This window comes from Mastigoproctus giganteus, chromosome 14, assembly GCF_048544385.1.
Source record: "Mastigoproctus giganteus isolate SK-2022 chromosome 14, ASM4854438v1, whole genome shotgun sequence".
NCBI lineage: Eukaryota > Metazoa > Arthropoda > Arachnida > Uropygi > Thelyphonidae > Mastigoproctus > Mastigoproctus giganteus.
This window is the reverse complement of record NC_143588.1, coordinates 37,379,402-37,405,856: the sequence shown is the minus strand read 5'-3', so window position 1 is coordinate 37,405,856 and position 26,455 is coordinate 37,379,402. Positions and strand designations below refer to the sequence as shown.

At 37.8% G+C, this 26,455-nt stretch overlaps 1 protein-coding gene across 3 annotated transcripts in view; it reads left to right on the top strand.

Annotated features, from left to right (window-relative positions):
* LOC150075068 (protein disulfide-isomerase A5) overlaps window positions 1-26,455 on the top strand; it is a 755,693-nt gene that overhangs the window by 169,178 nt on the left and 560,060 nt on the right. For all 3 annotated transcript variants that reach the window (XM_090388976.1, XM_090388975.1, XM_090388974.1), the window contains one exon: window positions 630-722. In XM_090388976.1, the coding sequence (XP_090245102.1) occupies window positions 630-722 (93 nt within the window). The remainder of the gene's footprint in view (window positions 1-629; window positions 723-26,455) is intronic.

The window sequence follows — 26,455 nt, the reverse complement described above, 5'->3', positions numbered from 1 at the left end:
CTTCATGCATTAAGAACCTGCAGGTAAAAGAAGCTTTGGGTGGCAGTGATCATAGTGTGTTGATATGGAATTTACTTGAAGACATAACTACTGACAGGAGTAAAGGGAAGGTGACCACAGTGATCTGAGACAGTTTTTAAATTCTATACAGTGGGATTTGATGATTTTACAAACAGAAAATTCTAAATGGGAAGAATTTGGGGAAGTAATCATAGAAGGTACGAGGCTTTTCATACCAACTAACAAATATCATTCCAGGCTTAGATCTAAATGGATATCAGATGAACTGATGAGAATTGTGGCAGAGAGGAAAAATGCATGGTATGCATATGAATTGCTAGGTGATACAGGAGCTTATGGTGTATATTAACTAGTTTGTAATTAAGTCGTTTCATGTGGTTTAATTGAACTGTTTATTTATTGGTTAAATACACAGTGTGGGTTCCCTTTTCTTAATGTAATTTGTGTGTAGTTAGTTTTTAACTTGTCAGTAAAACTTTGAGTTTCTCTAAACAGTAGGACATACCATTTTTTTTTTTTTTTAAACCCATCCCTTTTTTGGAATTAACCAATGTAACAGTAACATTCATGATGTGTGTTTGTGCATCAAGGCATACTTTCTTTTACAGTCAATGATCAACTTCTTGAAAGATCCTTCTGGTGATATGCCATGGGAAGAAGATGAAACAGCACAAGATATTGTTCACATAACAGATGCTAGTGTAAGTAGCAACAAAGATTCAAAATTCCTTCATGTTTAAAAGCATATATCACTATTATATGATTAAGAAGTGCAGCAGTTATAAAGGAGTATTTTGGTTTAATCATCTTTAAATGGGACATTTTCTTTGCAGGTGTTATCCATTGAGAATATGTCCTTTATCCTAGTGTATAAAGTGTTTGAATAGTTTATTTCTTCATAGAAGTATTCTGTTATGCATTTGTAATGTGGTAATTCACATGCACTAGCATCACAGTCTAGATTTGGGAAAGAAGGCAATGAAGAACTGATCATATTAGTGAAAGTCATACAGAAAAATGTCAATACTGATCAGTTTTTATCAATGTGGTGAAAAGTACTACAAGTACTTCTTCATCACAAAGATAAAACAAGTAATCAACATAGTTCCTCAAATATTGTTCTTGCTGAAACAAAAGTATTTCAGTTGGTACTCACAAATATATATATATATATATATATATATATATATATATATGAGTGTATATGTTTTTTTTTTTCCTTTTTTTATGGCGCTATGACACATAAGTATTATTGTGCATACAAATCTGGTAATCAAGTTAGCCCAACTAGGTTATCTTAATTCAGCATGGCCTATACATATTAATTTTAAGAAGTATATTACTATATGATAATGAATTTTTCATTACACTTTACTGATTAATTTTCATTACCTTCAGCTAAAATTATGTTTAAGTCAATACTAATTTTAAATATCAATACATTTACATAAATTATAATATTATAATATATAAAACATTCCATCATGTGGCCGTCAATCCCCTATTTCTTCGGGGGCTTTGAGTGGATTGACAGCCCATCTGATGTAATGTCTCATACCTACCCGTTTCTGTCGTCCCTATACCAGTTTTGCCTTTTGCTATATTAATTTAACTTTCAAATTTGCATTTCAAATTTAAAATATTTCATTTACTTATTTTTATTTTAGTTTAAATTTTTAGAATCGTTCTCTACAGCAAACTGTGATAGGGGACACAAAACCCAACGGGTAAGTATCCGATATTGTGAAGGCTCTTACCTACTGCTACTGTTCTGGAGAAGTGGTAGATTAGAAAGGGGTTATTTCCCACCTTCTAATTGTCATATAGGTTGCGAAGTTTTTTACTGCGAAGTTGCACTTACTTTATACTATGTCGTGTTGGTGCATTAGCCTCAGGCCCTGATATCCTATGCTAATGTCTGCTGTGGAAGGGGGGTTTATTTGGTTGTTGGGTGGCTGCTTTTCTGTTATTTCTTATGATATATGCCAACAATGGGATTTAAGTTTGTCTTATCAAATTGTATATAAGGATGAAGCCCCCATCCTTTGGCATAGACAGTTTAGGTGTGGTCGGACATCAGTAGAATCTGAGCCCATTCCAGGCCGTCCCCATTTAACCATTGATGACAGCATGATCAGAAAGTAGTAGCCAAGTGGGCAGGAGCAGTAGTGCGTAACACACGCTTCTTGATTAGACAGAGGTTCGAGCCTGTGACCACCAAATACGGAGGGTGCAGAAAGGTCAGGGAATGACCACCGCATATCCCCTGAGCAATATGGCCTTAGTTGCTAATGCTCCTAAAAACCAAATAGCAACAATGATCAAAAAAGTGGAATCGTTAATCATGGAAGATCGCTGAATATCTGTGCGTGAATTGTCTCAGAAGGTGAAGATTAGTGCAGGCTGTGTTGAAACAGCCCTTCATGACCAACTCCATTTATGAAAATTGAGTGCAAGTTGGATTCCCCAATTATTGATTCGTTTCCAGAAGGCTGATCGACAGCAGAAATCACAAGAGTTGTTAGCCCTGTGCCAAAAAAATGAATGAGGAAGACTTTTTCTCTCGTCTAATCACTCAGGATGAAAGTTGGATACACCATTTCGACCCTGAAAGTAAAAAAGCAGTCCATGGAATGGTGATATCATGGTTCCCCACTCCCCAAGCAGGAAAGATCTTGCTGACAGTGGTTTTGGGATGAGAAAGGCGTAATAATGACTGATTACCTGCCGAAAATTACAGGTGCCTATTATGTCAACTTACTCACAAAATTACGGGAGAAAATCAAAACAGGTAGGCGTGGCATGCTGTTCAAAGGTGTGAGAATGCTTCAAGACAATACCCTTGTTCACACTTCTGAAATTGCAACAACACAAGCGGTCACTTGTGGATATGAAATACTGCCCCATCCAGCCTACTCATCCTATCTTGCATCATCAGACTTCTTCTTATTTCCTTCCCTCAAATCATTTCTTCGGGGGACCCACTTCCCTGACGACAAGACACTCATTTCTGCAACAGAGTCATTGTTCAAAGACCAACCTTACCACTTCTACAAAAACGGTATCCGTAGCCTCATCCATCAATGGGAAAAATGTGTAAATCTGCATGGTGGCAATGTAGAGAAGGACTAAAACCTGTGCCAAGAATCAACAGGCTAGCACCTCTGCAGCTAGATCAGGGCGATTCTTTATTGAACCACCCTTGTATATATTAAAATGGAGGGTCACTCACCTATTTTTCCTGTCATTGTTGTAGTGTCCTGGACTTTTTTGCTACAGAACTGTCTCATTTGCCACAGATCTGTCCTTTCAATTTGGGCACCTGTATGTGGTGAGAGCACCACATACTGATGCTTTTGGACCTCTGGATTAGCATCACTGTGATTCAATGCCCACAGCCTGGTTTCCAGATTAACATCATAGGAATCCAGCATGTTTGCCATGCACTGTAATCCATGGAAACTTTGAAAGGGGGGATCTGGTGATTGGAGCATGGCCACTTTGGCCCTGCTTTGAAAAGACAGATGGTCCTGGGATGGGTGTGCTTGTTAGGGTCAACTGTGTCAATACCATGTCCCCACCCTCATGGTCCAATGGACAATATTCGAGCTGGCGGCAGTCCAAGTATGGTGTTTGGGTAGCCCTGCCCTCCCAAATGCATATTTTGCTTGCCTGGTAGAAGGCATCCCATTTTTGCTCTGTGGAAGGTGGGGAGCCCGGGCACTTAACCAAGATCAAAAATGCTGAATTCTGATATTATTTCTTCTGGGGCCCCCAACATGGTCCCTATGAGAAAATGAAAACTATGGAATAGGCAATGCCAATGCAGCAAAGAGACCCCAAACTGAAGTACTGTCAAGTTCCATTCCAAGATTCTTCTTCTTCCTTTCTAGTATTAGGCCTAGTGGCTGTTATGGTCTCTCTCCATCTTTGCAGGGATCTGTCTCTCCTTCCCCTGGAGTTTAGAATCTCTTTTGGATAGTGTCCAACCTCCATTCTCTCCACACACTAGATCCATTTGTTTCTGTATGAATCAATAAAATTCACTACTGAAGTTGTCTCCAGTTCTGACAGAATGAATTGATATCTTTTCATGTCAAGTCTGGTATAACCTGTGGTTCTGCTCATAAAGCGCATTACTGCACTAGTCACTTCCTCCTATCCTCTTTGTTCATTGTTTATGCTTCAGAGCCATAAGTCAGGATAGGTCTAGCGAGGGTGTTATGTATTCGTGTCCTTGTTTTCTTATGTACCAGATTACATTTGAAAACGTGATTTATGGTATTAGTTATTCCTGTGTAATTATTTATTTTATGTTCAATATCTTTTTCATAGGACAGATGGTGGATATCATCATTCTCTTTTTTGGTGATTCCTTTCTACTTCTCTCTCTCTCAGGGTAACTCGGGAATTTTTTTTGTCTGGTGCAGCATAAGCCTCAGGCTTCCTTGCACCATATGGCTAATAATAGTAATAATAGTATCCATGGTATTTGAAAGCATTAACTTGTTCAATAATATTGTCTATGCAAATCTTGCTTTTCATTGGATCTCTTCTTTTAAATGCCAACATGTTTTGTCTCTGAAGTTGAAATTTCCACATTAAATGATTTTGCTATTTTGTTTAGTGCAAAAATAGCTTTCTGTACTGAGTTCTCATTTTCTTTTATTAGAACCTGATCATCAGCAAAAAAGCAGTGTCTGTTCTTGCTTTGTGGCTGATTTCGATGCTTGTCTTGGAGATTTTTCTCCATTCTTTTATAATATGATTTCTATATATGTCAAATAGAAGTGGGGACAGTGCACATACCTGTTGCACCCCTGTATTTATTTCTTGAATTCGTCGTTTGCGATTCAATCTTAATTTTTATTCTATTATTTTTCTAGATATTGAAGATGGCCTCAATCAACTGGTCTGGTATATTATCTTCTTTTAAGATTTCAAATAGTGTTGTTCAGTTTACCTTGTTGAAGGCTTTTTTGTAATCTATGAATAAGAGATGGGTTTCCAAATTAAACTTTCTTCTTTTTTCCATCATTAGCTTGAGTTTGCAGTAGGCATCCATGCATGACCTTCCTCTCCTGAACTCATTTTGTTCTTCTCCAAGGATGTTTTAATAATATTTGCTAAGTTTAAATTTTAAAAAGCTTCAGTATTCTTTATCCTGAGTTTAGAAGACTGATTCCTGTGTAGTTATTGCAGTCATTTATATTGCCTTTTCTGAAAATTGGCACTACAAGAGCATTTTGCCAACTGTGTGGTGATGGGTGGCCAACAAAAATCATATTCATTTGTTCAAATAGTTTAATTTAAAAATTTTTTTCTTTCTTATTTGATGAGCTCTGTGTTAATTCCATCATCATCTGGACATTTTTGGTTTTTACTATTTTTAAGCACTATTTCAAATTTTTCATTAGTGAATGCTTCTATTATATTATTGTTAGATGTTGTTTTAGCAAGGGGAGGATCAACTCCCCTTGCTAAAAAACCTTGCCCATAGGTTTTTATAATAACTGAGCCAATCTTCTAATTTTTAACTGTTTCCTTGAGGTTATTATTCATTTGTCTTGTTACTTTATATATTCTAGTATGTGGCTTATTAATGTATTTTTCTAAGTTGGTGAACACAGAGATTAACGGAACAAAAAATGTTCCGTTGATCTCTCTTTTTCTTGTCTTTCTTTTGGCTGTGGATCTTTTATATTTATATTCCACTTCATCTTTTAGTTTTTTTATGGTTTTCCATTTCTTGTATGCATTTTTTTTCCCTGAATGGTAGTGTTGATTTCCACATCCCACTGTCATAATCTCTTTTTTTGTCCACCATCACTTTTTTATACCCAGTCTTGCCAGTGCCGATTCCTCCAAAATTTTGCAAAGGTGGCTCCAGTTATCTTCTATATTTACTCCTGCATGATAGTTTGTCAATTTTTTATCTATTTCTTGTTGATATTTCATCCATATTTTGGGATCATTTAGGGAGCTTACTTTATAAAGACATACTTGAGGCAGTACTCCTTTCTTTGCCTCAGCTGTGTTGGAGAGAATCTCAAGGTAGTCAGTCAAGAAGTGATCTGATTCAATTTCATATCCCCTAAAAACTCTTGTATCAAGTATGGATTTTTCTACTATGCTGTTTGCTAAGGTATAATCTATGATAGATTTTGTTTCTCTTGTGGACCATGTATATTTGCGTGCATCTTTATGTTTAAATAATGTGTTCATTATTCTTAAATTATTATAGATCAAGAGATCAATTAATCTTTGGCCATTTCTATTTTTGGTTGGTTCCCCAAAGTTACCGACATGATTTCAGATTTTTATATTTCCTACTCTAGCATTCATGTCTCCAGCAGGAGCAGCATGTCATTCTTATTTACTTTTTCTATTATGCTTTGAAGTTGGCTCTAAAATTCGGAGCTGTCTTTCTCTCTAACTTCTTCTGGTGCGTACAAGCCTGTTATTGTTAGATAACCTCTTTTTATTTTTAGCGTATTTGTATAATTCTTTTGCTCCAATAGGTATAATTATTTATTTTATCTTTAAGTGATTTGTGAATCATGATTGATACTCTTGCCTGACAGAATATCTTCAATTTGATCATCCTTGTGAGTTATATTTCTTACATTCCAAGTAGCAAAGAATTCTTTTTCCTTTTTCCAATCATTGTCCTTAGCCGGGCCAGGGTCATTTCCATTGAGCTCGAAGGCAGTCCTGAACATTTTCCTTTGAGACTTGAAAGTAGGTGAAGGAACTTGTAGATTGGTTACTTGCCAAAACACAAGGTGTCTAATGACAGGGCTGCTGTCTGAGGCTGTTGGACCAGCCCAGTTGGCATTTCTTCCAACTAAAGATGTTATGCCTTTCCCGGAAATGCTCGGTTTTCAGAGCCCCATCAGTTTAAACGGGCCACAGCAGCATGAAGGTGGGGTTGTCATTTGACTAGTAGAGGTTTGTGTTGCACTTCGTTGGCCCATTAGAAGTCCAAGATTTTTAATTATGTATTCAAAAACTGAGAACTTATTGGGAAAATGTTGCCCTTTTTCATACAGAAGGGTTTAGATGGAATAGTAGGTTCTCTACTTCAAAATCACTTAAGAGGCCTCATTCTGGGCATCTCTTTTAATTGAAACCAAAAATTACAGGCACTCTGAGTAGCTACTCTGAGCAACTTCAGTTGGAGATATACTGATTACCATAACACCACACAGAACACTAAATTCATGGCGCCTCCGTAGCCAGGTGGGAAAGAGCAACAGTGCGTAGCACACGCTTCTTGATTAGACCGGGGTTCGAGCCCGTCACCACCAAATACGGAGAATGCGGAAAGGCCAGGGAATGACCACCGCATATTCCCGGAGCAATATGGCCTTAGTTGCTAATGCTCCTAAAAACCAAACAACCAACCAACCAACTAAATTCATTGAGAGGTGTTATCTCAGATTAGGACTGTCTTGAGGTTACTGAGGAAGAAATGTGCTCTGAACTAAAGCCGCAGGGAGTGATACCTGTTAAAAGAATTTCCACATGTAGGGATGGGAAGTTAGCACCAACCAGAAACCTCACTCTTACGTTTAATTATTCACTATCTCCTAATTCAATAACAGCAAGGTACATGAACCCACCATGATGGTTCAACTGCCAGAAATGTGGGTGTTCACAGATGGCCTACTGTGGAATGCCTGCCTGTACTCATTGCAGTGCAAAAAATCACAAGAGCAATGCAAGTACAGCCACCAAACTCAATTGTGTCAATGAAGGTGAGCACATTGAATGTGTTAGGGCATGGCAGTGTTGGAAACAAGAAAAGCAAATATGACAAGAAGCAGAGCCAATGTCAGAAGGCAAGAATGGTAATGCCGGTAAGTAGCAATAAGCCCACATGTGCACTCAGAAGGCTGCAGGAGGGCAGTTTGTTGGGACTCAAACAGATACGACAATCCCACCTAAAGAATCTTTTATTCCCATTGCACGCCCATTATTGAACACTCAAAATCCAGTATGAAATACTCAATAACCTGCAACTCTCATATCAATAACAGTTACTTCTCCACCTCTAACTAAACCGAATAATATCGAGAAGACCGAAAAAGCTGATTCTTTACCTGCAACAAATGAAAAAATGGAGATAATGGTGAAGAAAACAAATGAAGATGCAGTCTTGGAACATATTGCTGAGGATGGTATGGACACTGGGTAACATCCATACTTCCCCAAAAAAAGATAAATCCAAGACTGGGAAAGCAAAATGTGTAGGCTCTCAGAAGCCAACAGATTGTCTCAACAAATCTAAGTAATGTCCACATTAACCTGTTAATGCCTGAAATTAAAAAAGTTTGAATTTTTTGTTGAAACTGAAATATTATATTTAGTATAGTCTATTTAAATTAGTTTAGTTAATTTGTTTAAAAATATATAATTTTTGCTATTCTTTTTTGCCCGTACGATATATCACATGTTGGGCAATAGTGTTTTCAAATGCCTAAAAATTAGATATAAATGAAAGTTTTCTTTTATCATTTCTTTATCAAAACAAATACACTAAATGTTGGTTATTGGTATTACAAAGAGCATAAAAATATTTGCTGATGATAAAGTATGAAACATGCATCAGGATAAAGTCCAAATTGCATTTGATGCACACAAATTTGGCACATTTCCCACACACTGCACACCATCTCTGAGTATTATTTCTGTTGACAAGATGTTCTTTGCCATCAAATGGGGTCACTTCAAAACTTGTTTTTTTGTTTTAGGACAAACTCCTTGTTTCTTTTCTAAGCCTGGTGCAGCAAGCAGTTAATGACTATTTCTCGAGCAAACTCCAAGAGGAATATTCTTTTCAACGTTGCAGCATAAGATTCATAGATTTATAATGCTTCCATTGAGATAAAATCAAAACAAAGGCCAATACCATTTATTGATCTTATTATAATTTGATAATGCCTTCTCATTTTGTCAAAAATATCAACCCCTCCTATTCATTTGTTGTGCAACTTCACAATAGTGGGTTGAGGCACAGCTGCTTGCTTTTGTTCTGCTTTCTTCCATCTCTTACAGCTTCCTACATCAAAAATCTTTTCTTCTTTCAAATTTTTTACAAAAGTAACTTGGTAATCATTCCACCTTAGAAGAGTAATTCTGCTTGCATTTTCTTCAATTGCAAAACAAGTACTTGCTCAGCTTTGCTTAGATCTTGTAAAGGAACTTGCTCTGTTCTATTACTTCTAATGGTTCCAACACAAAAAAAGACCACAGCTTGAGAGTGTATCCATCAAAGAAAGGGAAGTGAAGTAATTATTCATATAAATACAAGCTTTGTATTTATCCATATAAATACAAGATATGAGAAAGCAAAAAAAAAGCAAGCAAAGTCTTTCTGTAACTGAAGAACCAAGAGGTTTTCCTACCACTTGGAAAGTGGTAGGAAAACCTCTTGTCACCAGTATAGGGATGAAATTTGACTAAATATCCTCCATGTTTAGTAAGACACCATAACTTGAATCCATAGTGAATAGGTTTCCCTCTTATAAATTGTTTTATGCCATCGTGCCCATAATAAGGCTCCATTGCCTCATCTGGAGAGAAATTGCTGCCCATTGTTGCCATGAATTGACTGAACTTGTCATTCAAATGGTCTAATGGAGGCCTAATATTATAAACCTTGTCACAAGAATCTATTTTCATGTTATCATTGAAGTGTAAATGTTGGTGAATTTTTTCTCTCTACTACTCGTGGATTGGCGAACTAAATAGTTATTTGCATCAGGCCTAGCCTCCCAGTACATTCTTCCGAATGGCACTTTATTATATCCTGACAAAAGAAGGTACTTAGAAATCTTCAACAGATAAAGAAAATTGTGGGTCACCTTTCTGGGCTGCTTATTTGACTGTTTCTTTATATATGTGAGTCATTATTTCCTCAGTAAAGCATAATTTAAAGATGTCAGTAGGCTTACTTTTGTTTTCTCTCATGGTCTTTATAATGGCAGGCTCCACTTCATTGGTATGGTACTCATACTTTTGGGGGTATGTTTCTAAAGTTTTATGAACCCACTTTCTTGGCTTTTTCTTTCCCTTTTTACACTGTTTTGTCTACATCAAGATCTCTTTACTAAGAACTCGAATCTCTGCTCCTTGAGAACATACACCTTTACTAATGTCTCTAAGACTTCATGACGACTCCTCACCATCACTTGCAGCATCATCTTTATCAGAATCCTGACCATCATTTGGTGCATGGAGGATGAATTCAAGCTCTTTTGCATCATCATCAATTTGAGCTGTGACAGATTCAGAATGTTCTTGAGAATCTAAAATATTCAATATTTCTTCTGCATCCCTCTCAACAACAAGCTTTTGCTTAGACATGATTTAGCTGAAAAAAAAAAAAAAAAAAAAAAAAAAAAATTATTCAGAAATGTTTTGAAAAATATTAACTTTTCTAATCTAATGCCATCAATAGCTTTTAAAAGTATAAAGAGATAGAAACTCAAAAGGAATAAAAATCTGCATCTAATTTTATAAACGATAAAAAATATGTATTATACTGAAATGTACACACTACTTCCCAGCGTATGTGTTATCATATAAGAAAAACACACTTTATAAACTAAAGCAATCAACATATTCTATGAAACATATTTCATAGCCAAAAGACATGAGTAATGAATAAAAAAACTTGCAAAATAGCCTTAGCAAACATATTGTTTAAAATATATAATGTAAAAACTTACCATCAAGCAGGGTAAGACCGCTGTGTCAAAATCACTACTGAAAGAAATTCCTCTAGCAATATGTTTAAATGAAATTATGAATGTAAAGTTGCCTTATCACTAAAGAAATTATTAATCTTAAGAAATCCTTATGCCATCTGAAAAGAAAAATACATTCATGTATTTTTTTTTTTTTTTGTAGTAAGATAAACCATATGATTAATCATACAGTGGGCCCTAATGGGTTAAAATTTTTGCAGTGGACCTGCTATGGTTAGTATTAATAGCAACAAATGATGCAAGAAAGCAAGCTTATACAGCCCAATAAAAAGAAAAGAAAAGAAAAATTCCCATTTCACCATCTTATTCATCCCCCTCCAATAGTTTGTCTAGTTGTTCCTTGAATTTATTAAACCTATTCACTTCCACAACAATGAATGGAAGCTTGTACCAGCAAACAGCTACTCATCTATTGAAGGCAGACTTCTACACACCTGTTCTGTACCCATCCTTCCTCAATTTGAATTTATGTCCCCTCATGTGCATAATTTGAGCAGGAGGAAGACTCCCATCAGCATTTAGTTTGCTCAAGCCATTGAAAGTTGTAAATGCCTCAATCATATTACTTCAAAGGTGCCTAGCTGCCAGATGATACAATTTACAAATGTGAAGTTCTTCCCTGGTAAGAGCACCCTTTAATTCTCCTTACCAATCTTGTTTCCCTTTATTGTACATATTCCAGCAGTTCTACATTTATTCAAAAAAGACCTCCAGACCTGATGCCAGTACTCAAGATATGGCCTGGCCATTGCCTTATACAATTAGATAATCACCTCCTTATCCCTGCCAGAAAAATTCTTGTATATAATTGACAAAACTGCATGAGCTTGCTTGCCAGCCTGGCTCCACTGCTCAGAACTTCATATCAGACTACGCAATTACCCCAATTTCTTTCCATTTTCTTTACTCTGAGTGTAGCATCACACAGTTGATATATTACTCTGGGATTATTGCTACCCATATGCAGTAATTTCATTTGTCAATGTTAAACTTCTGTGCCATTTCTTGTTGCACCAGCTACCTTCTTTACTGTATTAACTAACCTACCAACCTTTGTGTAATATGCAAACTTGGACATTAAGCTTGACATACCATCATTAATATCATTAATGAATACAGAAAAAAAACAATGAGCCCATCACTAAACGTAGTGGGACTCCATTAATTCACAAAGAGCAGTGGCCATTCACAACCACTCTCCCTCTCAATCACCCCTTTTTATGTAGCAGTAACTTTCCATTAATTCCGCACTGTACCAAATTGTACAGCAGTCTTTTAAGTGCAACAGTATCAAAAGTTTTACTGAAGTCCAAGTACAGCAGACTCTCGATTTACCAGGATCGGTTTAACCGTCATTCGGATTAACCAGGACACTTCAAGACTCCAAAGAAATCAACCAGAAATCATAAAATCCAAGTAATAACTAGAATAGGTATAAACAGATGTTTTTTGCAAGTCATAAATAAGCAACAAGCAAAGCATTATAAATTTATCATTGGGAGATTATTATCTTGCAACCCCCACTGTCTTCACACCAGATGCTAAAAAAAAGAGAAGAAATATTCAGTTTGTTTTAGTGCATTGCTTCGATTGTTCTGTTTCATTGCACTGCAAAGAGAAAAATTTTGTTTCGTTATTTATGTCAGGGATAACAAAATGGCAAAAATGATGGATAAATGCAAACGAGTTGCACTTTCAATTAAACAGAACCTTGAAATTATTCGAAAGTTTGAAAACTGCATCTGTTAAATCTCTAAAGAACCATTGTAATGTTGGTGACCAAACTGTATGCGACATTGTAAAAAAATAAAGCGAACCATCGTATTGGACACACGAGTAGTGCATAGTAAGTTTTTTATCTTTTTAAGACTGTGAAATTTAAAACAGAATAATAATAATAAACAATCAATAAAGACGATCATGGGATGCACAAATTGCACAAGTGGCATTTGGAATCACAAGCTTAAAAATAGGAATGAAGAAAAGATTTTTAAAATTTATTTACGTTTTTTTTTATATGGCTCAAGATTTCAGTGAGGGGGGGACACACATTTCACCATAATAATGTAAAATTCCACAGAATTCCAGCTATCGGTATTATCGCAAATGCAGTATGATCGAGTTTACTACCCGTTTATAATGAATTGCAGTAACAGAAAAGCCCAATAACCAGGAATGTGCAAATTGTTTTATGATAGTGTCCTCCAGAAAGGTGTTTTAGTAAAATGTGAAGCAGTTGCTCTTGACATCTCAAAGGCTTTCGATCATGTTTGGCATAAAGGTTTTCTAAACAAGCTTCCATCTTATGGCTTGCCAACTGTTTTTTGTAATTGGTTATCCAGTTTTCTCTCTGATCGCTCACTGAGGGTGATGGTAGATGACTCTCTGTCTTCTAACTTCTCCACTAATGCTGGTGTCTCCCAAGGTTCAGTTCTTTCCCTCACTCTTTTCCTCTTGTATATTAATGACCTTCTTCCATTGACTGGAAATCCTATCCATAGTTTTGCCGATGATAGCACATTGCATGCTACTTTCCATTTTCAGAAACCTTGCCCTGCTCGAGAAGTTGAAGCTCAATCAGCTTCAACTGATTGTTGAGTTCAATCAACTCAATCAATCAGCTCAATCAACTTCAACTATTATATTTAACATAATTAATAACATAACATAATTAATTATAATTAATTAATAAATTAATAGAATCATGACTCAGACTAGAGCAGCAAAGCAAAAGGCTCAAGCTAATAGAAGTGCTGTGGCTCAGAGCAGAACTGAGGGGGGCAGTTGTCCTCTGACTCACAGCCTTATAAAATGCACTGTTTGCTTGATGTTTGCAGAGCAATTGGGTACGGGACATGATACTGCCAAGGGGAATGTCTTTGTGTGTGTGCAAAAAAAACTCGGCGTTCTTGTGGGCCTATATGAGAACTTGAAGGACAGGGTGGATGCCCTCGAAGAAACTAAATTAAGGGGCCCATCAAGCTCTCAGCTGCCCACATCAATTCCAGAGCTTGCACTTGGGCATTGCGTGACACAGAGGCAACCCCCAAGGCAGAATGCGCTGGTCCCGAAGGAACTAGTATTTGTTGGTGACTCTATTGTCAGGGAAACGGGGAACATGCTTTGTAAAAAAGATAGGTGGAACAGGACCAGGGTATGTCTGCCAGGGACAAAGATTGATGACGTTGTTGAACGAATATCATCTTTTAAGGGCACAAAAGGTGATATAGTTGTACACGTTGGCACTAATAATATTAAGAGTTGGAGACCGGCAGAATTACTTAACAAGTACAGGTCACTGTTGAACAAATGCCGAGAATTAGGGTTGAATTTGAAAGTGTCTGCAATTTTGCCCAGACACGATAGGAGGGAGTATATGATGAGAGCCTTGTCGATCAATTCGGCCCTGGAAAGATTGTGCAAGGCTCAAGTGGTAGAATTTTTTTCAGCCTGGACTGTACTTGTTAACAGGAGAGATTGCTTCTACAGGGATGGGATACACTTAAATAGAAAGGGTGCAAGAATATTTGCTGATGCTATCGAGGCAGTGTTAGGTGGGTCGGAAAACTGCTAGCTTGGGGGGGAGACAAAGACCAATAGATTGACAGTAGCCACTGGCAGAGGTGAAAGAGATTCTTGCACCGCTTCTATTAGAATGAGCAGAAGCCTGAAAAAAAGGATGCATGGTATTTCAGAGACTGCTGGGAGCTATTGCGGTACAAGTAAATACATGGGTTGTGTTAGGGTAGCTAAGAATAGAAACAGGTGCAGGTATACTTGCGTGTACACCAATGCTAGGAGTTTAGTAAATAAATTTGATGAATTTGAGGTATTGCTCAAAACATCAAAGGCAGATATTGTTGGGATATCAGAGACGTGGTGTCACACAGATATAAGGGATGCAGAACTGCAATTTGGGGAGTACAATGTCTACAGAAAGGATAGACAGGATAGGAAGGGGAGAGGGGTTATGCTATTAGTTAAGAAACACATCAAAACCAAGGAAGTGAAGCCAGTCGACATCACTGGACAGTGCAGTGTTGAGTCAGTTTGGTGTGACATTAGCATTGGGAGATCAAAATTGAGAGTAGGAGTGTGCTATAGGCCTAATGACTCTGATGAGTATAATAAGGAACTGTACAGGGAAATAGAGTGGGCCAGTAAATCAGAGAGTCTTATAATGGGAGATTTTAATTTCCCAGATATTGACTGGAATTTGGGGGCTAGTTACTCACACAGTAGCAGAGCTTTTGTGGATTTATTGGATGATTGTTTTCTACATCAGCATGTTCGGGAGGCAACTAGAGGGAGTAATACTCTGCATTTGATTATCAGCAGTGATTCTTCATGCATTAAGAATATGCAGATAAATGAACCACTAGGTGGCAGTGATCACAGTGTGCTGAAGTGGGATTTACTGAAAGAGGTAACTACCATTAGGGGTAAAGGGAAGGGTTATTGCTTCCGTAAAGGCGACTACGATGGACTGACAGTATTTAAATTCTATACAGTGGGACCAACTGATGATGTTACCAACAGCAAATTCAAAATGGGAAGCATTCAAAGAACTTATCTTGGAAGCTACTAGGCTTTACATACCAACTAAGAAATATTGTTCAAGGTTTAGGCCAAAATGGATGTCAGATGAACTAATGAGGCATATGGCAGAGAAGAAAAATGCATGGGATACTTACAAATTAACACATGACACAGAAGCCTATGATAGATACAAGTTGATATGCAACCAAGTTACAAAGGAGGTTAGGCAGGCGAAGGCAGATTACGAGAAATCCTTGGCAAGGGATGCAAAGAAAAACAGCAAAGAGTTCTTTACTTATGTAAACTCTAGAAGGAAGGGGATGAATCAGATTGGTCCACTTGATATTGATGGGTAAACTGTTGATGATCCTGCTCAGGTAGCTAACAAACTAAATGAATATTTTGCATCGACATTCACACATGAGGAGTTATTCAGCAAGGGGAATGCCAGAGGTGTATTCAACTCTAGCAGTAAGCTACAGAATCTTGAAATAACTGGGAGTAAAGTGGAGGAGACACTGTTGAAGATAAACACAAGAAAGGCACCCGGGGTGGATGGGATCTATCCAGTTATATTAAAGGAGGCAGCAAAGGAAGTAAGCAAACCCTTAGCCATAATTATGAGAGCTTCCTTGGACTCAGGGGAGGTACCCATAGACTGGAGATGTGCAAATGTGACCCCAATTCACAAAGGAGGATCAAAGGCTGACACAAGTAATTATAGACCTGTGAGTTTAACTTCTGTTCCAGGAAAATTAAGGAAAATTAATGGAGGCACTGGTTAAAGAAGCACTGCAGGATCATTTAGACAAGACTTCAGTTATAGCTCAGACACAGCATGGTTTTGTTAAGGGGAAGTCTTGCCTGACCAACGTGATTGGATACTATGATGCAGTCACGAAAGAACTGGATGCAGGGAATAACTTTGATATTATATATTTGGATCTTAGAAAGGCTTTTGATACTGTTGCACATGGAAGACTGCTACACAAATTGGAGCAGTGTGACATTGGAGGCAAATTGCTGCTATGGATAAAGGGGTGGTTGAGGTGGAGAAGACAGAGAGTGGTAATCAATGGACACTGCTCATCGTGGACTAATGTTATTAGTGGAGTCCCTCAGGGCTCAGTGTTGGGTCCATTATTGTTTTCTGTATTTATAAATGATATTGATGATGGTATATCAAGCTTAATGTCCAAGTTTGCAGATGATACAAAGGTTGGCAGGGTTGTCAAGGACACTACTGACACTATGCTGCTGCAACAGGATCTGGAAAGGTTGAGCAGATGGGCTGAGAGGTGGCAAATGAAGTTTAATGACAAATGTAAAGTACTACACATGGGAAACAGCAACCCCAGAGCAATGTATCAACTCTGTGGTACTACACTGACAGTGGTAGAGAATGAAAGGGACTTGAGGGTGGTTGTGCAGGCAGATATGAAGTTCTCTGAGCAGTGCAGATGGGCTGCAAGAGTAGCTCATGGAGTATTGTCAATGATATACAGGAATTTTTCCAGCAGGGATAAGGAGGTGATTATTCCATTGTATAAGGCAATGGTCAGGCCACACCTAGAGTACTGTATACAGGTCTGGAGGCCTCATTTCAAGAAGGATGTAGAGCTGCTGGAACGAGTACAGAGAAGGGCAACAAGATTAGTGAATGGAACAAAGGGGTGCCCTTATGAAGAAAGGCTTAAGTTTTGCAAATTACAGTGTCTGGAGACTAGGCACCAGCGAGGTGATCTGATAGAGGTGTATAAAGCCTTGAATGGTTTAAGCATGCTCAATGTTGATGGGATTCTTCCTCTAGCTCAGAAAAATCACCTGAGAGGGCATAAATTCAAATTGAGGAAAGACAGATGTAGGATAGACGTGCGGAAATTTGCCTTTAGCCAGCGGGTGGTTGGTTGGTGGAACAGACTTCCATCCCTTGTGGTGGAGGTTGATAGCCTAAATAAGTTTAAGGCTCAGCTGGACAGGTATTTTGAACGAACAGAGGGGTGAAGTGGAAGTGGGTTTTTTTTTTTTTTGGCTGATGCTGCATAAGCTTGCTTTCTTGTATCAAATGCCTCTACTAATGCTAACTTCTCGAATATCCACTACCAATTCCCCATGCCAATCTCCAGGTAATTCTCCAGTGGGGCAAAGACAACTGTGTTAATTTCAATCCTTCTAAACTCAGTCTTGTCTTATATCTCGCAAAAAGGATTCTTCTGCTCCTGTGCTTATTTTTGGTGACACTCTGATTTCTAGGCAAAATGATATATCTCTTTTGGGGATTACCCTGACTTCTAATCTCTCTTGGCACAAGTACATTACAAATATTGTTTCCTCTGCATCTAAAAAACTTGGTTTTCTCTTTTGCTCTCAGCGTTACTTTTCTTCCAAACAGCTGTTCACTCTGGGGTGGTGCCTCCAAAACCTCTCTCAGGCTTCTAGATTCCATTCAGAAGAGGGCAGTTAGGTTAATTAATGACTCCTCTCTATCAGAGTCTCTCCACTCGTTGTCTAAGGGCGCTTCCGTAGCCAGGTGGGAAGGAGCAGCAGTGCGTAGCACACGCTTCTTGATTAGACCGGGGTTCGAGCCCGTCACCACCAAATACGGAGGATGCGGAAAGGTCAGGGAATGACCACCGCATATTCCCGGAGCAATATGGCCTTAGTTGCTAATGCTCCTAAAAAAAAAAAAAAACCAGATAGCTTCGTTGTCTAATAGACGTACTGTTTTTGCTGCATGCCTTTTCTACAGATACTTCCATGGGCACTGTTCCTCTGAATTGGCTTCTATAATTCCCTCTCTCTCTTTCCAAACAGTTTGAACACATGCCACCACCAACCAACATCCATTTACTGTCCAACTTCAAACTCACAGAACCAACTTTTTATTTTCTTTGTTTATTCATTCAACTGCAGTTTTCTGGCACAATCTTCCTTCATACCTATTTCCTGAAAATTACAGTCTACAGAAGTTCAAGCATAATGTCAACAAATATCTTCTTTCATCTTCTCAACCTCCAACCCAAGCCCTGTACTAAGTACTATAGGTTCTAATACCTCTCGTGTTTGGGGTTTTCATAAAAAAAAAAAAAAAAAACCCATGAAATTTCATTTTGACCAGTATCATGGTGCCGACTAAGAGAATAAGTGACAGTGGTACTAGTAAATCTATCAAAAAAAAAAAAAGGGAAGCAATCATTTCGGATCAGAAAATTAAAATAAGGATTTTTGAAAATGGTCAAACATGAACAACAACAAGTATCATGCGGAATTTTGATTTGTCAGTGTCAACAGTGAACACAATAATAAAGGAAAAAGACAGAATATGAGAAGCGGTGAAGGGATCGGCAGCAATGACATCAACTGTGATAACCAAAGCAACGAAATACATATCACTTTTTACTGTACAATTTCTTCCTTTTTAATGTTTTCTTTTCTTATGTATAACTAATATATAAAAAATATATAACTAACTAATTGTGAAAAATATATAACTATTTTTCTTCATTCTTCTGAGGATATTATGTGGTTTTTGTAATTTTGGCATATCATGGATATAGGAGCAAAATTTTATTAGTCATTCCCTAGTTACGTAAAACTCGACTTACGTAAGAAGTCCTGGAACATATGTCGGGGACTTTCTGTATTTTTGGATAACCGGGAAATCGATTATCTGGGATTTTTATTTTGCCATCTATTCCGGAAAATCGAGAGTCTACTGTATACAGTAGACTCATATATATATATATATATATATATATGATATCAGAATTATTTTTTGCATCCAGTTCTTTTTTCACCACATCATAGTATCCAGTCAGATTGATCAGTCAAGATTTCCCCTTAACAAGTCCATTTTGTGGCTGAAGTATAACTGCACTTTTGTCTAGATTCTTCTGCATTACTTCTTTAATCAGTAACTCCATTATTTTCCCTGGAATGGAAGTTAAGCTAACAGGTCTGTAATTACTCGTGTCACCCTTTGATCTCCCTTTGTGAATTGAGGATACATTTGAACATCTCCAGTTCACAGGGACTTTTCCTGAATTCAAAGATGCTCTGATAATTACAGCTAAGGGTTTCCTTAGCTCCTTTGCTGCCTATCTTAATATAATTGGATTACTTCCATCCACTCTAGGTGCTTTATGTTGAAATTCAATTTCTCTTCCACTTCTCAGTTATCACAAAATCATTTAGCTCCCTCTTAGTTTGATAAATTTCTGGCATTGTCCTCTCTCTCAAGAATTCCTCATGTGTGATTGTAGATTTAAAGCACCTATTTAGCCTTTCAGCAACCTGAGCAGGATCGTTAAGTTTTACCACAGACATCAAGTGGACCAATGTGATTCAACAGCCTTCCTTCTACTGTTAATATAAGTAAAGACATTTTTATTGCCGTTGATATTCTTTGCCAGAGACTTCTTGTAATTTGCTTTGGATTGCCTAACCTTCTTTGTGACTTGGTTGCAGTCTGGCTTATATCTACCACCTGATAATTTATATGAATCCCATGAATTTTTCTTCTCTACTGTGTGTCTCGGTAGTTAATCTGACATACATTTAGGTCTAAGCCTTGAACAGTATTTCTTAATTGGTATGAAAAGGCTTCTATGATTAATTCCCTGAATGTTTCCCATTTAGAATTTGTTTTTGGTCCCATTGTCTGGAATTTAAAAAGTGTCTGAGGTTGACTGTAGTCTCCTTTATGAAAGCAAACCCTTCTCTTTACTCTTGGGGATAGTTGCATCTTTAAGTAAATCCCACATCATTATGCCGAGATCATTGCTACCTAGTGGTTCTTTTATTAGCAGATTCTTAATATATGAAGAATCACTGCTGATAACCATATCAAAGAGTATCGCTCTCTCTCTTGTTACCTCTCTAACGTGCTGTTGTAGAAAACAGTCATCCAATAAATACACAAAAGTCTTGCTAGTGTGTGAGTGACAACTCACAATTTCTAGAAAATGTCTTTAAAGTTAAAACCAGCCATTATAAGATGTTTTGATTCACTGCCCCACTATTTCTCTGTACAGTTGTTCATTGTACACAAAACAGTAATTCAGCTTATTACACACTTGTACTCATTTTTGGTTTCCTTCTGCTTATGTCACACCAAACTGACTCAACATTGCACTGGCCTTCCATATAAACTGGATGCACTGCCTTAGTTTTTATGTGCTTTTTAACTAAGGGGCATATCCCCCCCTCCTGGTCTGTCTGCCCTCTCTGTATATATTGTGTCTCCATATCCAAATTCTGCATCCCTTATATCTGATTGACACCACATCTCCGATACCCCTGCCATTTCTGAATTTTTTGATTGACCAGCACTTCAAATTCATCAAATTTCATGGCTTTGGAGTACATGCAAGTATACATGCACCTGTTGTTGCTCTAATGTGGTTTGCCATCACGGAACAAGGAAATACATGGACTGGTAGGTTTTTATCCCAACACAGCCCATGTATTTCCTTGTTCTATGATGCAAACCCACAGCAAGCTTTGAAACCCGTGGTACCCTGCTTTTTGGCTGCAGCATATTCCAATAGAAGCAGCAAGTATCACTTTGACTTCTGCCCGAGCTTACTGTTTAATTTGTTATTCTGAGTTCCCTCCCCCCAACCATTCAGTTTTCTGTCCCATCTAACACTGGCTCTAAAAGCATCAGCACAAATATTCTTGCATCCTTTCTATTTAAGTCTATCCCATCCCACTAGAAACAGTCTCTCCTATTACAAAGCACAGACCATACTGGGAAAAATTCTACCTATGAGCCCACAGTTTTCTAGCACTGAATTGATTAACAAGGCTCTCATTGTGTACTTACTTCTGTCGTGTATATGCAGAATTGCAGACCATTTCTTAGTATTTTTCTTCTTAGTATGTCCCTGTACTTGTGAATTAAGGCCTCAGATCTACTTTTAAAGTCATTATTGCCAACGTGACTTTAGTGACAACGTGTACAACATAGCACATTTCATGTCTTTGAAAGATATCTGTTCCACAATATCATCAACTTTTGATAGGTGGAATAGGACCAGGGCATGTCTGCCCCTGACAGACATGCCTGGTCCTATTCCACCTATCTGTTTTGCAAAATTTATTTCCGATTTCCTCGACAATAGTTACTGAACAACAGCTACGTGGGACTAGTACATTCTGCCTTGTAGGTTGCCACTGTGATACCTGTTTATCACAATTAAGACTTGCATATCCCTACCATGCACTATAATACAAAGTTAACGAGATACAATATTTCTGCCAAATCACCAATACAAAGGTTCTTCGTGTATTAAGTAATGAATTTGACTAGGACTATAAACCTATTTATAGAATACAATTTAACACGCTATTTACGTCAATAAAACAGTGAAATTTTTCAAAAACTTATCTGTTTCCAGGAGCTCAAGACTTTTTTACTAGTTCTATCAAAGCCCTCCTCTGTAAGTATAAGCCAGCATGCTTCTGCTTACTGGAGACATAAAAAGGCAAATCAGGACCCTTACATGTGTGGCTTTACTATCATTCAAAAGGACAGAGCTAGGGATTGACTTGCCTGTAGAGGGTCACCATTGAGTAACCATACCATTTTCAATCTATGCCACTGACCACTACAATAGGAATTGTAGTTTTTCGTCTCACAGTAAGATTCCTTCTGTCTGCTCAATCTATTTGCCACCATGTTACAACATCCCTCAGACAGACCTTGGTGATCTCATTAGTAATTCCCACTCCCTTTTCTATTACTAGGGTATTTCGCTGGACATACTACTCTGTGGGGTAATGCTAACATTAATGGAAGAGGTTAGATAAAGAGCGTATGCTTGAAAACAACAATCTAGCCCTTCTAAATGTGGTTTCTAATATATTTTTTTTTTTTCCACATGTTTATCTATACGTTTACTGACATTGATCTTTCCATCTATTCTGCTTCCCACCTGCCTATGTGTACTTGGAAGGTTGAAGAAAACCTTTATGATAGTGGTCGCTTCCCACGATATCCACCCTTTGCAACGTGAGACCATGCCACTAATCTAGGATATCATGGTGGAAGATTCTACCACAGAAAATTGTGTAGCCTTCAAACATGCATATGCCGGAGCACATTATGTAAGATGTCAGAGTCAGAAGGAATCTTAGATCCACTTCACATCTTTGTCAGCCGGGTGGAAACACCAAGAGTCATCTGGGAAAATGAAGGGCAAATATACATCACATCGTCCCGACTCAAGTTAAAGTTAGGTTCTGCTACCACTAGTTGTTCGGTAGGAGCATCAAGCTGGTTACAAAATGCTGTTTTACTACCCTCTCTGAGGATGCTGGTAGCAAATGCTTACAGGTAAGTTTAGCTACAGAGGGTTTGGAACCCAAGAACCGTTCCCTAATACCTACTTCTCTTAAGCAAATCCTCAATGGAACCGAAAGTACTATTCCTTTCCCTAAGTCTGTCGTAAGCAAAAATTGCCTTAAAACATTTAATCCCAATATTATATCATATCACCCTTAAAATTTCCAGAAGCCACTAAAACTTTCTCCTGAAAGGTTGTACTGTCTAACTTAAGATTTGCCGTAACTTCAGTATGTATTGGAACGATATCGCCTGAAACACTGGTTACAGTCAGGTCTGGTGACCTTGGATTTAGTGATCTGTCATGCTTAATTTTGTTAAATAAATCTGTACTCATTAAAGTGACACTTGCCCCAGTGTCTACAAGAAATTTTGCCTCATGTTTTGAATGTACCTGTGATCAATGGTAATTTGGATTCATTCTCTAAAATATATACCCCACGTTGTATGTTTTTACGATGGGCATAAGGTTTACAAACTCTGTTGAGATTTTGACGAGGTGAAAAGGTTCTACAGCATTGGAAGTCTCCTTTATTTTGTTCATGGACCTGACTCAAAAATATCTATCTCTATCTTGCCTGTAACTTTCACTGTCTGCCTAATGTATTGGCCTACCTAAAATGGCTTTAGGTTGAGTTTGCCTCTGATTAAACTCATTCCTAGATATTCCCCTTCTTGCCCTTGCATAAGAGTTCATATTACTCCTATTTTGATCATTATAATCGATAGATTTTAATGGAAACCGGGATAGAATTGTAGATTCTATCCCGGTTTCCATTAAAATTGTAACACTGTTGGCATAAGATGTCCCAATTTTTTGTAATGCAGTATATTCGTGCACTCCATGGTTCGTACATGGGCGATTAAGTGGCAATGGAGGCAGGTGAAAACCACGCATTCTGTCGTCAACAAAGCCTCTCTCTCTCTCTCTCTGTGCATTCTACTGTTCACTGCACTGCCGTGTGAGTGCTGCCTCGCACAGTTCATAACACGTTCCATATCGAAGCATTGATCTACTCAGTCACTATTAGCTCTGGAGTTTCCATGCCGAGTCATGTTGCTAGGCAATGAACTTACTGCCCCATCCATTGGTGAATAAATTAAACTTAGTGCCTCGCGATCGCGGGGAGGGGGATAGTGACCCTCGGTATTATTGTTTTGAAATTGACACTTCTGATTCAAAGCCGTGACTTGCATCTCTAAATTATTAAGGGTCACATGGCCCACTGTTAATGCATCTAGCGATTGTTGCAAGTCTTGTATTTGGTCTTGTATAGGCTTAAGAATATGTTTTAAATTACTTTCCTGTTGATCCCAAACTTTGTTGCTCTTAGCCTGACTACCTGATAACCTGAAGTTATCAGTAGTCAGGCATATTCTTTGATTGTTGGTCTCTTCTCTCTGTGAAATTTCGACTGCATGTGAAAAAGTTAAAGGATTCTGGGAGAGTAACATTCTTCTAATTTTAACTGAAATACCCCTGAGAAATTGTGCCAACATTGCTTGATACAGTATGGCTAAAGCTTTAGGAGAATTTCCTTGCATTTTAAATGCTAGTAGAGCTAAATTTTTCACTCGTGCACTGTAACTGACTACCGATTCTGACGGTCCTTGAATCGGCATTGCAAATTGGTGGAGACAAGTAACAATCATTGTCCTTTTCTGAAACTGAGCCAAAAAGGCATTTTTAAACAAGCTATAGTTCTTTTCCCCGCGTAATTCAATGGAATTGGCCAAAAAGTCAGCTGCAAAATCACGGATTTTCGCTTTCGCCACCACTATCAATTCGCGATCTTGCCAAAATGCTAATTTGCCTACACTCTTTAGAATCTCAAAAAACGACTTTGTTTTCTGCCAAAAAACAAAGTTTGCCAACTTTGGCAAAAAAGATTGGCACAAGCCCAAGGTAACCAGCATTATTAGCCAAATGGGGCCTGCCAGATTCAGGAGGGGATTGTGATTGCTGTGTTCCAAATAAGGGAGCTGACAAATCTACTTCTGTTGTTTGTGGCTCTGTTCTTCCGTTTTAAATTTGATATCTGGGTGAAATCAGGATATTCCCCCCCCCCAATGGTGTAACTTACCTTTATGTAGAGCTGAAAAGAACTATAATTTTAGTTATCACTTATTCTAAAAAAAAATGTTACAACATATAACAAATCATTTTTTTTTTTGAATCAGATGTATATAGGTAGAATCGTTACTAGTTGCTAACTGTTGCTCAATATGAGTGTTCCTAAAACGTTTGTATTGATGTGAGAGAGAAATGCCTTTTACCTATTCTTTGTATACACAAAACCACCAACACTGTCAACCTTTCTTCCTACTACAGCAGTACCCTTAGTTTCGTCTGCTGTACTCTAGTTTATTCTTCTTTAACTTTGCTTCTCAGTCCACAAAATTCGAATTGTTCACCAGCATTCGCGTAGAACGGTTTTTTATCCTGCAAAACAATTCATCCCAGTCACGATTAGCACCAGTGTTCCACAGGGGTTTTCTGGCCATCATTCTACAAATGGAGATTAAGACATTCAATTCTTAATATTACTCAAGATGAAATGTGTATAACAAGATTTCCAGGCAAGTTTATTCGTTAATATTGATATTCCAGAAAACGCCTATGTCTTATATGATTGACTAGTGGCTTATATTAGGACAAAATCTCGTGTTCTCAAGACCTATTCTGCAACATTGTGAATAGACTCGCAACATCGAAAAGGGCGTTGGTTTTTCATTCTGAAATTCTCCCATAAATTAGACCTCAGAATTCTGCAAAACTATGATTCTTTTATTATAAAACTTGTGCTATGGATAACATGTAGCAAGAGAATGGCTAAGAGGCAAGGATGATTAAACAAAACATGGTTTATTAATTCTAGCATACAAAACAGGTGTAAAATACTGATTATATAAGAGCTCTATTTCTTATCAAAGAGGATAAAACGATATACTATAAGGCCTAATGATACATGTGTACAAACATGTTTGTGTTCTTCTTTGTGTGGTCTTCAGTTGGCACTGCCTGTACTCTCAGAGTGTAATCTGTGTGTCTATGCAAGTGTACTATACAGACTTAACAGTCATAACTTACGGTATTATATTAATACAAATGGATCTCTCCGAATCTTATACTCTAATTTCTAGGTGTTGTGAGGTTGATGCTACCTTAGTGAATGTTCCTATGAAGAGGGATGTTTCTCAGTAGACTCTATTAAATAAAGAGTTAGGTATGAATGTCCGACACTTTCATTCTATTAAACTATCGTGTCGTAAATATAGGGTGAGACTTACCAGAATAATCTTTGCTATATTCAAGAATAGGCATCTAGGAACAGGAGCCAGCAGCAAAAGATTCTCAGGATGTTTGTGATGAGATAGCCTCAAGAAAAGGCAAGTGCTTCGTACAGGACACGACTCTCATCATCTCTTTGTCTCCTTCTGTGTCTCTCTCTCTGTTTCTTTCCATCCCTTTTTTTTTTTTGTCTCTGATCTGAATATCTATATATGCCACCCCCCTTACAGTTTCCAATGCCTCTATTGGTTAAAACACTAATTTCTTGGGGAAATGAAAATCCCAGCGACTGTTATTTTGAAGACCTGGTATAGTGAAAAAAGGAACTTATGAGGAGAAAGAGGAACTTCACATCTGCATGGGGTAAAATTTCCAGACTGCCCAGCCCATCACTAGATCTAAGGTCCGTTCCCCAACACAAGGAATTTTCAGACAACAATCACTCCGTAGTTATCAGGTTCAGATTTCACCCTAAAGTAT